This window comes from Schistocerca nitens, chromosome 2, assembly GCF_023898315.1.
Source record: "Schistocerca nitens isolate TAMUIC-IGC-003100 chromosome 2, iqSchNite1.1, whole genome shotgun sequence".
NCBI lineage: Eukaryota > Metazoa > Arthropoda > Insecta > Orthoptera > Acrididae > Schistocerca > Schistocerca nitens.
The window spans coordinates 74,372,613-74,387,654 of NC_064615.1; the positions used below are offsets into that span (position 1 = coordinate 74,372,613).

At 38.7% G+C, this 15,042-nt stretch overlaps 1 protein-coding gene across 5 annotated transcripts in view; it reads right to left on the reverse strand.

Annotated features, from left to right (window-relative positions):
- LOC126235738 (tRNA 2'-phosphotransferase 1) overlaps positions 1-15,042 on the reverse strand; it is a 70,527-nt gene that overhangs the window by 2,093 nt on the left and 53,392 nt on the right. For all 5 annotated transcript variants that reach the window (XM_049944516.1, XM_049944517.1, XM_049944519.1 and 2 more), the window contains one exon: positions 7,956-8,187. In XM_049944516.1, the coding sequence (XP_049800473.1) occupies positions 7,956-8,187 (232 nt within the window). The remainder of the gene's footprint in view (positions 1-7,955; positions 8,188-15,042) is intronic.

Genomic DNA, 15,042 nt, shown 5'->3' on the forward strand with positions numbered 1-15,042 from the left:
GTAGTGTTTATGCGATGAGGCCTAACTTTGTGCTTTCACCACTAGATGTCAGGAGTGGCATAAATCTGATTTCATAGTGGTTTTGCTCATGTGCACTGACCTGTGAGCCATTTTCCTGAGACATGCAAATGGATTAGAGCACAGCCAAATCAAAGTCATTTAAGTATGAACACTATACTTTCATTTCTTTATATATTGCCTGTATTTTAATTTAATCATGTTTGGGATAGAACAGAGTTTTTTTAGATATGACGTTTGAAATAATATCTGCCAAGTTTGCATGTTTTTTTATTTACTGAATCTTAACGTGTCGTGTATGACAAAATGGGACTGTGGGGGTGCAATTTTTCTTTGTGTGTAATTTGGAATTATTTTTAATTAAAAATTCGTGTGCAGGTTAGTGATATTTGCATTAATTTCTTTTACTATCACAAGCAACTTTGGACATGGATAGTGATACCTCTGATGTAGAAGTATTGTCAAGTGAAGACGATGCTAAACAGACATTTACTCTGCCTGTGAACACCACTGGATGAGAAATGTCGAGGATAGTGATTACCAGTGTTTTAAAACTGGACTACATGACCAGTGGGGAGCCTGCCTGGCACCATACAGACATTTTTAAGCCTCTTCCACCTGCTCCAAAATTTGATGCATCCCTGTACCAAGGGAAACAAACAGAGCATTATTTCGTAAAATATATTCCTGAATCCATGTTTGAGCTCATGTTTGAATTGGCCATACTTTGTTCATAAAGAAAAACTTCTAATTTTTTGGTGTGTGTGTTGCAGTGTCATATTTACGGTATCCCAGAATACGTGTGTCCTTGGTAGACGCCACCAGTGTACCCAAAGTTGCCGAAAATATTTCAAGAGGCCGGTTCTTTTCAATAAGGAACTACTTATTGTAGGTGAAACTGTGGCAGCAGAACTTAAAATCAAAGATAAATTTTTGAAGGTTCGTCCTTGGCTGTCTTCGTAATACAAGAACCGAAAGTGTTTCGATTGATGAACAAATGATCCCTTGTGGGCTTCAACAGAAATGAGGCAATATGTGAGAGATAAACAAAACCCATGTGGCCTCAAGGACTTTTTGTGTATGAAGGAAAAGGTGACACAATCATAGAGGGCTCTCATCGTCTCGATATTGGTGGGAAAATGATAATGAGACTTGCCAGATCATTGTTCGAGTATGCAAGATTTACATGGACCATTATTTTACATCAGAAGGGTTACTTGATGTCCTACATGTAGATGCGTGTTGTCAAGTAACAGGAACAAAAAATGGTTCAAATGGCTCTGAGCACTATGGGACTCAACTGCTGAGGTCATTAGTCCCCTAGAACTTAGAACTAGTTAAACCTAACTAACCTAAGGACATCACAAACATCCATGCCCGAGGCAGGATTCGAACCTGCGACCGTAGCGGTCTTGCGGTTCCAGACTGCAGCGCCTTTAACCGCATGGCCACTTCGGCCGGCTTAACAGGAACAATCCATGTTCCAAAAGAGGACTCCTTGCATATGCTGAAATGGAAAGAAGAGGGGCCATGCTGCTATTCACTACTCTGTGTGAGGCGATGGACAAATTGCTGTTGTTAAATTGTTGGACAACAAGCCTGTCATCAATTTTAATAATCATTTTTGGAAAAGCGATCAAAAAATTTTTAAGCCTATCATCCGCAGATAGCAAAACGCCCACATCACAATGTAGATGATGGTCAAAGGAGGATCATTCTTGCTTTAATGAACCAGTACCACTCACTGTATCACAATACAAAGCAAATATGGGTAGAGTTGATTTGTTGGATAGAATGGTTGCCGCTTACAGACAAGCAAAAGCAAGAAAGTGGACAGTAAAAAGGATCTTGTATTTCTTTGAATTTGCATGTGCTGCAGGCTGCATAGAATACAGGAAAGACTCTGCTGCATTGAGGAAGATATGTCATCATGCTATCTGAAATTCAAAGGAGACGTTTGAGAGTGGTTGATGGTTTTGCGAACAACATATGAAGAAGTAGCATCTGAATCAGAAGCTCCACCATCAGTAGTCATCCATCTAAACGGAAAAGAACATCAGGAATTCTTCTCACGTCTGATATAGTAAATGATGGAAAGAATCATTGTTGCAGAATGCCTGGATGTAACAGTGTTGTAGTGATTCGAGAATTTCCACATAAATTCTGGAACCGCTTGACCTTCTGCTGCCTCGAACACGCGATGTTTTAAAGATAAGTGTGAGAGAGCCTATGTCACACATTTGGTAGGAATTATACTGGTAAGTTTGGATTTTATATAACACTAGCGTTATTAGGTTTTATGAATGTCGGAAAGAACATGTTCATTTTTCCCAGAAAAAAAAAAAAAAGTACAAAAAATTAGAATGAACGATGAAATATTTAAGTGTCCATGACACCTGGAATTTACGACTGGAACTGAAGAGAGTGTCTTCATCATTCATAAGTAAGAGTAATGCGGAATGATATCATAAGTAGAGCCTTACATTCTAAAAAACAAAGAGTAAATAATCAGTGGAAAGACAAAAATCGGAAGCCTGCTCTATGGAGTACAAGGAGTCATGAAAAAAAATTGTGTTTATAAACTTATGTAGTAAATGATTACTTTTAAAATGTGGATTGTTACTAGGTACGATATTAATGTTCATAACGATTATGTATAAAATATCATGTGTTCTATCTAAGGAGGGGGATATGAAGTGATTCGAGAATTTCCACATAAATTCTGGAACCACTCGACCTTCTGCCGCCTCGAAGATGCAATGTTTTAAAGATAAGTGTGAGAGAGCCTATTTACTGTGCAACACATGTCTGCGTGTGTGCAGGAGTGACGTTTGTCATGGGAGGACAGGAGCTGCGTCAGACAAGCGGCACCAACAAGTGTTTGCCGGTTGAGCCTTGGAAGCTGTATTAAAAGGACAAGGAGTGTTTGTGTAATATTCCATGGTCTATGGTACTGTGATAATTGTTAAAGAGACAGATGAAGCATGGACTGAACAGAGACTTTTACTTACTTCATGTATGGGACTCACTAGAGGCGAGACATGTTAATAATTTGTGGTGGTTATTAAACCAACCATGACATAAAAGTATGTTAATAGAGTCTAATGTTTGATGACTCAGTTGGCTTAACATAGTTCAAATGTTTATGCAAGAAATGGTAAAGTGGTTTCCTGTTGAAGTGAAAATATACAATGATTGAACTGAAAGTTTTCTACGAGTACCCAATTATTTCAAAAGTAGAGTCTTTGAAATTTCTATAACCTGCTATAGTCTTCGGAGAAGAAGCTTTTGGGAGGTCGACGTAGCTGATTATGCAGAGAAGAGGGTCGGCTAGACCTGTCACGTAAGTCATCTGATGAGAGAGAAGTGTGAATGCAATCCAGTTTCGCACCGCTCCTCTTGTCGTCAAACATTAGTGTGTCAAGGGTCATCTGCAGTAATTGTAAAGTCCATCTGTGCCTAGTAGCGAATAGAAACAGTTTTAAAACTTACCACCAAAAAATAAAAAAAAGCCATTATTTGTGACTCGTTTTTTCAAGTAATTTCCATCCTGAGACACAATGTGCCAAATATGCCACACTGAATATCCAAAACATGGTTTTAAAAATTTGGGGAAATTATGTTGAATGATATGAACATCTATAGCAAATATATAGAAATGAAGCAAAGCCCAGTTTTACTTATCCTGTGTGTGAAGAGGATAACTGATGAAGCAACACTCTTTTTCATTGTAGCTGTTTTTCTTCTATGTTAACAGGTTATATTTAACCTTTTTGACTACAAATAAAATTAAGCATTATAGTCATAATTTATTGTTAATAAAGTGTACAGAATAAGTTTCAAAGACTTGCACTCACTCTCGTTAATGGGTACTATGACTCAATCCACATCCCTAGAGATTATCTTCATTGATGGCATCCAATGTTTTTAGTCCCTACTAACTCGCTACTGATATTCACAGACTGCGTATCACATCTGGCTTTACTTGAAAATGATTTGCATCTAGACCCCACCTGTGACTTTGATTCTGCTGTTATGTAAATGACTAAGATGTAGCCACTGATATACAACCTATGAAATGTGCAAATGGCTACTAGATCCAATGTTGGCCATACTTAAAGTTTTCACCTTAGTCTGTTGAGATAAATTTGTTCTAGTGTGTCATGAATGTTTCAGTAATTGTCCATTCTTTGGAAGTACAGGAAAAATACACTCCTGGAAATGGAAAAAAGAACACATTGACACCGGTGTGTCAGACCCACCATACTTGCTCCGGACACTGCGAGAGGGCTGTACAAGCAATGATCACACGCACGGCACAGCGGACACACCAGGAACCGCGGTGTTGGCCGTCGAATGGCGCTAGCTGCGCAGCATTTGTGCACCGCCGCCGTCAGTGTCAGCCAGTTTGCCGTGGCATACGGAGCTCCATCGCAGTCTTTAACACTGGTAGCATGCCGCGACAGCGTGGACGTGAACCGTATGTGCAGTTGACGGACTTTGAGCGAGGGCGTATAGTGGGCATGCGGGAGGGGTGGACGTACCGCCGAATTGCTCAACATGTGGGGCGTGAGGTCTCCACAGTACATCGATGTTGTCGCCAGTGGTCGGCGGAAGGTGCACATGCCCGTCGACCTGGGACCGGACCGCAGCGACGCACGGATGCACGCCAAGACCGTAGGATCCCACGCAGTGCTGTAGGGAACCGCACCGCCACTTCCCAGCAAATTAGGGACACTGTTGCTCCTGGGGTATCGGCGAGGACCATTCGCAACCGTCTCCATGAAGCTGGGCTACGGTCCCGCACACCGTTAGGCCGTCTTCCGCTCACGCCCTAACATCGTGCAGCCCGCCTCCAGTGGTGTCGCGACAGGCATGAATGGAGGGACGAATGGAGACGTGTCGTCTTCAGCGATGAGAGTCGCTTCTGCCTTGGTGCCAATGATGGTCGTATGCGTGTTTGGCGCCGTGCAGGTGAGCGCCACAATGAGGACTGCATACGACCGAGGCACACAGGGCCAACACCCGGCATCATGGTGTGGGGAGCGATCTCCTGCACTGGCCGTACACCACTGGTGATCGTTGAGGGGACACTGAATAGTGCACGGTACATCCAAACCGTCATCGAACCCATCGTTCTACCATTCCTAGATCGGCAAGGGAACTTGCTGTTCCAACAGGACAATGCACGTCCGCATGTATCCCGTGCCACCCAACGTGCTCTAGAAGGTGTAAGTCAACTACCCTGGCCAGCAAGATCTCCGGATCTGTCCCCCATTGAGCATGTTTGGGACTGGATGAAGCGTCGTCTCACGCGGTCTGCACGTCCAGCACGAACGCTGGTCCAACTGAGGCGCCAGGTGGAAATGGCATGGCAAGCCGTTCCACAGGACTACATCCAGCATCTCTACGATCGTCTCCATGGGAGAATAGCAGCCTGCATTGCTGCGAAAGGTGGATATACACTGTACTAGTGCCGACATTGTGCATGCTCTGTTGCCTGTGTCTATGTGCCTGTGGTTCTGTCAGTGTGATCATGTGATGTATCTGACCCCAGGAATGTGTCAATAAAGTTTCCCCTTCCTGGGACAATGGATTCACGGTGTTCTTATTTCAATTTCCAGGAGTGTATATCAGCCCACCCTCCTTGGGGAGAGTCATTCAACAGATTGGTGTGAGAATCTACAACTTCTTACAGGAAAGTACAGTACTGCCTTTGTGTATTTTCTTCAATCCTAGAGAACGAAAATTGATAATTGATCATGTGAAAAAGACGCAAAAAGCCAACAGATTTCACTAATGTGAGAGCTGGTGCAGTGTTTCAGTACAAAAGGAGAAGTTCCATCAGCTTTTCATAATCCAAGTAGTAGTATGACCTCACAAAGTCTAGATCCAGTGAAACAGTGGTGAGATTTCTGATGATTGTAAAAATGACATGAACCTTTTCTCTCCACAACTGTGATTTTTTTTTCTGCTTCTGGTAGGTGCACCTACATCATGGAAAGATGAAACAGCACATTGTTGTTAAGTTTAACGTGCATTGTGGTGTAACCACATCAAAGGATATTATCACAATGTTATTCATTTCCTTTCAGCGTGCCATTTGGAGCCCTTTGAGCATGAGGCCATATGCCTGGTGTTGGATTGTTGCACTAAATGGCCATATCACTTAGATAGGTCCATTGGTCTGAATTTTCCAAACACTCATACGGATAAAAGCCACTTTCAACAATTACAACTGATTCACTGGGGGTACTGAAAATTGCAGCAAAATGATGCGTACCAAGAGGCTACTGCAAAGAGTACATTCCTGGCTGGAATGAAGGCAACTAAAGGCTTCTCAAAGAATTTGAAGACTGGTGATTTGTCAATTGCATTATTCTAAGTCAACAAGAGATAAACACCTACAGAATAAATACACAAACTATGTACCTAACATCACATTTAGAGATCAGACACTCCAAAATACCTCAGAGCTACACTATATAGATCACCGACACAAAATCCAGCTTGCGGAATGTGGCAGCCAAAATCAAACTTGGAACAAGATACTCCAGAAGTTTGCAACAGTCGTATTGTTACACCTGGCTAAACACTGTTTACACTAAAATAAATGACACAGCTCCCAAAAAATGCAGTGGCTACTGGTTTTTAATATTATTTCATACCATCAATAAGAAGATCACAGTCATTGGTGAATGAATGGGTGTTCAAGAATAAAAAAAACAACCTAGAATTACCAATTCATTCAAAATTTTCACTATCAGAAAACCGGCAACTGAGTTCTAGAAAATCATCGTGGTGAACAACAATCAGTCTGCAGAACAGTCACTTCGATGTGTAAGAAGCCTGGAGCAATCAATGGCAGGATTAAACTTCCTTGATGCATCACCAACTAATTAAAACTGCCTGGGAGCAACTAACAGATTTTCATCTACCCCAATGACACTGATGCATACTACGTGGATCAGAACTGACCGTGGCAGATGTGGAGCATTGCTGCACCAATGAGGATGGAAGTCCTCTCCTGAGTATGTACACATTGAAGAGCCGCTACCTGTACATCATATAACATTTGAACATTCTCTCAGAGCATCCATAGGATCAATGGAAGACCCTCACAATTTGTCTGCAGAAGCTTCTCACTAGATTTCAAACATGGAACTAAAACTGTGAACTCATGACAACTTGAGAACGTGTGTATCTATATAAAAATGTATATATTTATTATAAATAGTTATCTGGTATTTACTGCCATCATCATATTATAATTGATTGCTCTGCAGTTTGTTCAATGTTTAGTGTCTTGTCTGGTCCTAAAAAATAGTATGCAGTCATGTTTCCTACAACACCAAGGTTTGGCGACACAAAACACTGCATGATTGCAGATCTTGCAAAATTCTAACAATTTTCAAGAGAGAAGTTTACCTCTTCCAGATTCAATGCAACTGTTTTAACTGTCAACCTGAAAGGGATGCACACTCCAAAACCACATAGCAAGGGACATACGTCTACATTGAAGCAATTTTTTATAATCATACAAATTCACAGAATAAAAATCAAGTTACCAAAGGTCTGTTTCTTTGAGCTTTGTACATTTCTGTTCTGGCAATAATAAAACCTTTGATCATGACCATTATATTGGACTATCAATGGAGATTATATCTTTTCATCAGTATAAACATAATTTTCATACTAAGCACAACACGTTGCACAAATTTCAAGGATCAGAAATTATAACAGAAAACAACTCACAACTTTTAGTTAAGCATATCAAACACATAATTCCTGCACAACTGAAAATGGGAACTGTAACTTGAATTTCTTTTAATTACACTATTCCCCACAGTTCCCACTCAGTTGGGCAGTTTAGTTTGTTGTGTTTATTTTTTGACTTTTAAACATGGACATACAGTATAGTGTTCATAGCTGTTTACCTGCAAGAGCTTTTGGCATATCAATGTAGATATACAAATCAGCTGATTTACGCATGCCGCTTATAACTCCTTCCTTGCCAGGCTCACCAGGAGCAAAATGAATGTGCATTCTTGACATGCGACTCAGACCTTCATGCTTAATCTTTTCCCAGTGCTTCTTGTATGTTCCATGTATAACCACAGGAGTGTTTGAAGATTCTAGTATTGGATCAAGATCCAGTTTCTGTATGGCCTGTAGCAAAGGATTATTAGTATCTTCTATTACAGCTTATGCTTTTATTATGCTGGGAAAGTGGAGCTAACTTCCAAGTTTTACAGTACAGGAAAAATAATTGATCTCAATGACAAATTATTTAATTTCCATGTAATTAGATAAAACAAACACCAGAATGATTTCTGCAAAAAAGGAGCCACATAGTACTTCTGAAAACTGCAACATATATATGTGACTGTCTTAGCAACATCTTTGTGATGAACTTTTAAGAAAAGTTTATTGAAAAATAAAACTAAATATTCACTAATCTATCCATGATATAAATAAATCACCAATCACATTTTAAGATGCATGAAATATTTATGAATGATTTTTATTAACTGTTCTTTTAAAATTACATGCCATAGTAAGAGGACTACAGCTATAAATTGTCAGTTCTTAATATTACTTTACTTGTGAACAGAGAAAGTGCCTCCAAAAAGCAGACAGACTTGATCACTTTGGATTACACCAATCAAAGCACAAAATTATTCCCCATTTTCAAAATGGAATGGTCACCAGTAACATAACTGATGATCTTTCTAATACTGTGCAATAAGGCAACATTGTTATTTTCTCTCTGTATGAAATAGAATGGTGATAGTCTCTTGGTTTACGAAACATGTAATTTACCAATGCGTTCCTGGAACAATGCTTGTCACTAAGGAATCTTGTGAACAGTATGGAAGTTCCGTAGTAATCAGATTTGGCATCACAGTTGTAACCAACTATAATAAATGTGATAATGAAAAAATACAGATCATTGAACTTTCTTCTTGTATAGGAATGCCAGTATACAAGCCATATAATAATACTTTTCAAATGAAGATCAGGAGTGTCAGAAATAGATATATGTGTGTAGCTGGGACCTTTAGCAGACACAGCTCAAGGGGATTTCACAATAAAGATTAAAACTGCCAAGACTTATATAATTGAGGCAAATCAGGCAAGTAGTGGCTCATACATGATCCAATGGTATTGCAGTCAGTTAAAAGTGCAAGCCAGTACCAAGGCTATAAGACTGACAGAACTTTTGAAAAAAGACCACTTGGTGACATCTAATATTAACACACAAGAAGACTAACCATATGCTACATGGTTTCGACTTGCTGTAGATCCTAATAAGGTCCCTTTTTCAGAAGAGGCAACATGTTATTGCCTCATAAACAGTGTAATTGCAAAGTTATAAGCAGTGGCAAATTTTGTTAGTGGTACAATTTGAAGTAGTGCTTACAAGAGACTGGTTGGAAAAGAAAGAGTTTGGTGGGACTTTTAGGAGTCTTGAGTGATCACAGGAGAGTTGGGGTGAAGGAGAGTGTCCCTACAGGATTTTAAATGAAGCTTCAAAGCATAGTTTGTGAAAAAGTCTCTGATAGTTCTACAGTAGCCTCAAGTGGACAGTTTTAGTCAATAGTGAAAAGACCATTTCAAAATACTCATAGGAGGAAGTGAGAAGTAAAATCAAACACAAAAGTTTGTAGTTGCTGTTTGATGGAAACAACTAGCAAAATAAAGTGCTACTTATGAATCCGTATTTCCTGTGTCCTCAGCAGCTGGGGCTAATCATGGAAGATAATTCTAATTTACATGAATGTTAAAATTTTTTAAGTAATGTACCTGACAACAGGTATTAAAACACCAAATTAATTCTGTGAGGTCACAGATAAGCAGACTTTTTCTAGAAACGGTGACTATTTTAACTTCTTTTTTTTGTCCTAATGTTGAATGTGAAAGAGTAAAAGGGCTTTGATAAGGACAGGACACCAGAATCAGCATGGAGTTAAAATCTTATCCAGTGTATGGATATTGAACATTTTGAGATACTCTAAGTGGGCAGTCCACTCTCATTAGTTGTAATCCATTTGGTGACCTCAGTTGAACTAATCACAGTAACTGTAAAGGATCTGAGATGGCCACGTAAATGTGCTTCTGGTCAGTATTGCTTTGTTAGATTTATTAGGAAGTAGCAATGCCATCAGTGGGGTAGAACAACATTTGAGAAGATGTGGCCATAACATTATGTTAATTGTATGTCAAGAAATAAAACGTGTTTATAAGGAAACATTATATTTACAGTCTATTAAATCAAGTGTTGCAGATAGCACATTTCAAGAAAAAGGATATGATACTTACAAAACTTAGTTATTTGGAGAAAAATGCATGGAAGCAAATCGGGAAAGGAAATGAAAATATAGCAGATTACATTCTTTTTTTTTTTTTTTTTTTTTTTTTGTGGCATTAAAAAGGAGGAAAGGGCAAACAGAAGGATTTCAATAGCCATCCATAAAAACCACAGAAGAGATATCAAATGCTGGATGGAAATTGGTGAGATAATAAAGACTGTAGAAATCTCAAAATATGGCCATGAAGTTATCACTGTTTGGGGCTAAGGCACCTATGAATGACACTGAAAGCAAAGTCAAAGATGACTTTTATGAAAAGTAAAACAAGTGTACTAGAAAGCATAAGAACCTGCAGAGAAAAATTATAGTGGAAAAGTAGGGGTTGCTACAGACAGTGGAGTAGTGGGAATATACATGGTGTTTCAAAAAGAATATTTGTATTACAAAGTATTATTTTGGCCAAACTATCGATCGCTGCGCCTTGGCTCAGCTATTGGAGAAACAAATGCATAGTCTAGTTTATATTAATAGCCACTAGATGTCAGTTGTCTTCTGTTTTGGTTGGTAACCGTCACAAGTTTAAAATGGCTACTCTGCAGCAGAAATCATTTTGTGTTCTTGAGTTCGTATAGTGCAATTCCATGATTACAGTGCAAAGACATTTCAGGTTGAGGTACCAAACTGATCCTCTGAACAGGTGGAACATTTACAGATGGTGTCGACAGTTTCTATTTACAGGATGTGTATATAAAGGAAAGAGTCCTGGCCGCCCTTGTGTTCCTGAAGAAAATGTTGCACGAATTCAAACTGCTTTCCAACGTAGTCCTTCAAAATCAACTTGTTATGCCCGTAGGGAATTACAACTGCCTACAACAACAATTTGGCATGTTTTGGTTGGTTATGAATCCATACAAGCTCTGTGCCCTGATGACAAATGCAAATGTGGCATTTTGTAACGAGATTCTTGATGCTATTGACAATGATAACACTTTTGTACAATGCATCATGTTCAGTGATGAATTGACTTTCCATGTTAGTTGTCAGGTACTCAAACACAATGTTCGAATTTGGGGTCTACAGAACGCACAGCAGCCACTGAACATGTATAAGATTAGCCCAAAGTCAATATGTTTTGTACGATATATCAATCATCTGTTTACGGCCCATTCTTCTTAGATGGAAACATGGTTAATGGTCAGCAGTATCTCGCTGTTACAAAACTGGTTGTTTCCGAGGCTGCACAAAGACAACTTCATTTTTCAACAAGACAGGGCACCCCCTCACTGGAGTCGCGAAGCGCGTGAATATCTGAATGAAACTACCGAACCATTGGATTGGTCGTCAAGGAGCTGGCGACTTAGCATGTCTCAGCGGGGCTCCACGGTCACCGGATTTGACACACTCTGACTTCTTCCTATGGGGTTTTGTTAAAGACAATGTTTATGTACCACCACTCCCACAGAACCTGAAAGTGTTGAAGAACCGGATCCGTACTGCCATAACATCAGTGACAAAGGACATGCTTGCTCGAGTAGGGGAAGAATTTGAGTATTGATGTGATATTGTTCGTTTTGCTGATGAGGACAGTCTCCAAAATCAGTTCCTTTTTGTCGATGACTACCCAACAGCTCAAGTCTTCAAGATCAATATTGCACTGTAGAACATGACATGCAGACTGGATGTCACTACTGCTGGAATCTATGTCACTGCAGCATTCATCTGTTGCATTTTCTTCAATGGAACACTTGGTTCAGCAATCCCTAGTAATGGTCACATTGATGCTTTGCCACACCAAGCCTACTGAATAAGCAACACACTTAAGATTTACAGATTTCAAGAACATTTCCATTTCCTCATTTGAATTTTCTATTGAAGTGAGCATTTCATGGTAATAATGAGCATTGAGTGCACATATTATACACTGATCCAGCAGTTGAGTTAATACCACCATGATTATCTGGCAAAAACAAAGTTTTTATTTTTCCATCTTGTGATTGCAACACATCAGCAGGTGGCTGATCTAGACAGTGAGCAGGACTAATAGAGCGTCCTCTCTCAGCTTAAGTGACTCTAGGTACTTGCTCACTGATGGAACAAGCTCTTCTTGAAACCAATAGCTGAAAATGTCACATGTCATCCAAACATTCTTTGAATGCCTTTAAGTGTATTGGAATAGTGATATGTATACATGCTTGGAATATCCCGGGCTTTTACTTTTACCTGTACAAAGAAGTTTCAACTTATGGCTCTCCAATTTATTTGTGGCAAAGAGGAGGGTTATTGTGCATTTATACATTTTCAAACTCGTCTTATTTCATTATTTTTTTGTATTGAGAGTTTTGCTTGGAAGCAATTGAAAATAAAGTGCCATTTCATCACAGTTATACTCTTTATAATCATTTACATTTTCACCTAACATTACTTTGTGTAGAATTTCACAAAACTGTGAAGCAGATTCGCTGTCAAAAGATCTCGATCTCCTTCAATGGTTGTTTGGCAAATTCAATGGTGACATTTCCATCTCGAAAACCATCCATTGGAAACTATAAAATATTTTTGTTGCCATGTAAATCAAAGTGAGATTTATCAGGATGGGCTTTAATAATTGACCTGGAAAGTGGTACACCTTCAATTCTCTTTATTAAAAACCACCAATAAAGGCATTTGTCAAGTTCACTGTCTTTTTCCTAGTTTAGTGCTTTTTCTGCCAGTTCTCACGTCACTTTCAACTGTGTTTATAAAACTTCTAAGTTTGCTCTCTTTTTTTCATCCATCTGCTGATTGTTGGTTCAGGTACACCACACTCGCATGATAAATTTGCTTTAGTTTCACCATTCTTCACACGATCAATAACTTTTAGTTTATAGCTCGCAGAATAAAATTTCCATTTCTGTGACATCATAACAAGCACACAGAAATCTAGACAATGAATGAATAATTTATGATCCACATGATGGTTGTACTCATTTTGATTACTGCCGAGCACTGTTGCGTAATCACTTTGTTGACTGCATCACAGTGTTAATTGTGAGGTGTGAATTCAAGGCTTCTGTCCAGCAACAATGCCGGTATGTTGATAAGACAAACAGAAAGTTGATTTTGCTTATGCCCATTTATTTTGGTCATAGTTTAGAGAGCTTGTAGATTGGAGCAGTAAATTATACCGCAGAAAGGCTACATGCAGACTGTAATAAGACTTTTGTCAAATTTATAAAATATACTGTGAGTGTAAAAATCATTCATAAATGATATTTTATTTTGGGGGACATACTTTATACCACATTATATACAAATTCGTGTTGTATCAGATCACGCTATATTGGGCTTCTACCGTATTCCAAGGACAGTGGATGCTATGAAATACAACGTAAGTAGTTTGAAACAAGACTCTGTACCATTTCTTTATAAATTACAATTGCTAAACAAACTGAGGCACTTAGAAGAAGGAATGGTGGAACTTATGATTTGATTTGATTTGATTTTTTATTGGTCCAGCTTTATCATATAGCACAAATTGTACAATTGATATTGGACAGGTCAAAGATAAGTTACAATAATACATAGTATTAGCAATTAAAATTAGGTACCTGCTACAATTAATTTTGTTACTTATTCAGAAATTCTCTGACAGAATAGAAACAGTGCTTTATTAGAAATGCCTTTAGTTTAGCTTTAAATATTGGATGAGTAGTATTTTTTATTTCCTCTGGTATCTTATTGTGTAGTATTACACCAATGTTAATTATGCTCCTCTGATAGGTGGTTGTTCTGTGATATTTTTGATGTATATTTGATTCCCTTCTGGTACTATAGTTGTGTACACTTTTGTTCTGTAGCAGTTTGCCTGTTTTCAGGAGGTAGTTCCTAGTGAACAAGATAGTTTCAAAAATGAATAAACTTGGAACATTTAGAACACCAAGCGTAGTAAAATGGGATTTACAGGACTCCATCTTTTTAAGGCCACAAATTATTCTTAAAGCTCTTTTTTGCATTCTAAAAACCTTTACACTGTGAGTTGAGTATCCCCAGAAAATGATCCCATATCGGATTGGTGAGTGGAACTGTGCATAGTATGCCTGCAGTACTGTTGTTTTGCTTGTTGTAGCCTTTAAAATTTTTAGGCCATAGCACACAGATGATAGTTTTCTACACAAGTTATTTATATGCGTGTCACACTTTAAGTCTTGCTGAACCCAAAGACCCAAGAATTTTGTGACACTTACATTTTCTAGGGGATCATTTTTTAATTGGGCTTGAATAGACATTTGATTAGTTGGAGGAATTAAATGAAAATCGATACACACAGTTTTTTCAGTATTTATAATGAGTTTGTTTTTTGTGAACCACTCAGAAAGTCTTTTCATAGAACTTTCTGCTGTGGACCGCAAAGTTTCTGGACTGGATCCAGTGAGCAATATGCTGATGTCATCAGCAAACAGGATAGTTTTTGTAGGACTCATATATTCAACTAAGTTGTCCACATAACTCAAGAAGAGTAATGGACCTAAGATTGAGCCCTGTGGTACACCATATTTTATTGGTAATTCCATAGAAAGAAAGGAGTTGTTTCTTGTTTTATTCATTTTGTTGAATTCATACTGAAGTGATACCTTCTGCCTGCAGTTTTTTAGATATGAACACAACCAGCTATATGCTACACCTCTTACTCCTCGTCTTTCTAATTTTTCGAGCAGAATGTTATGGTCCAGGA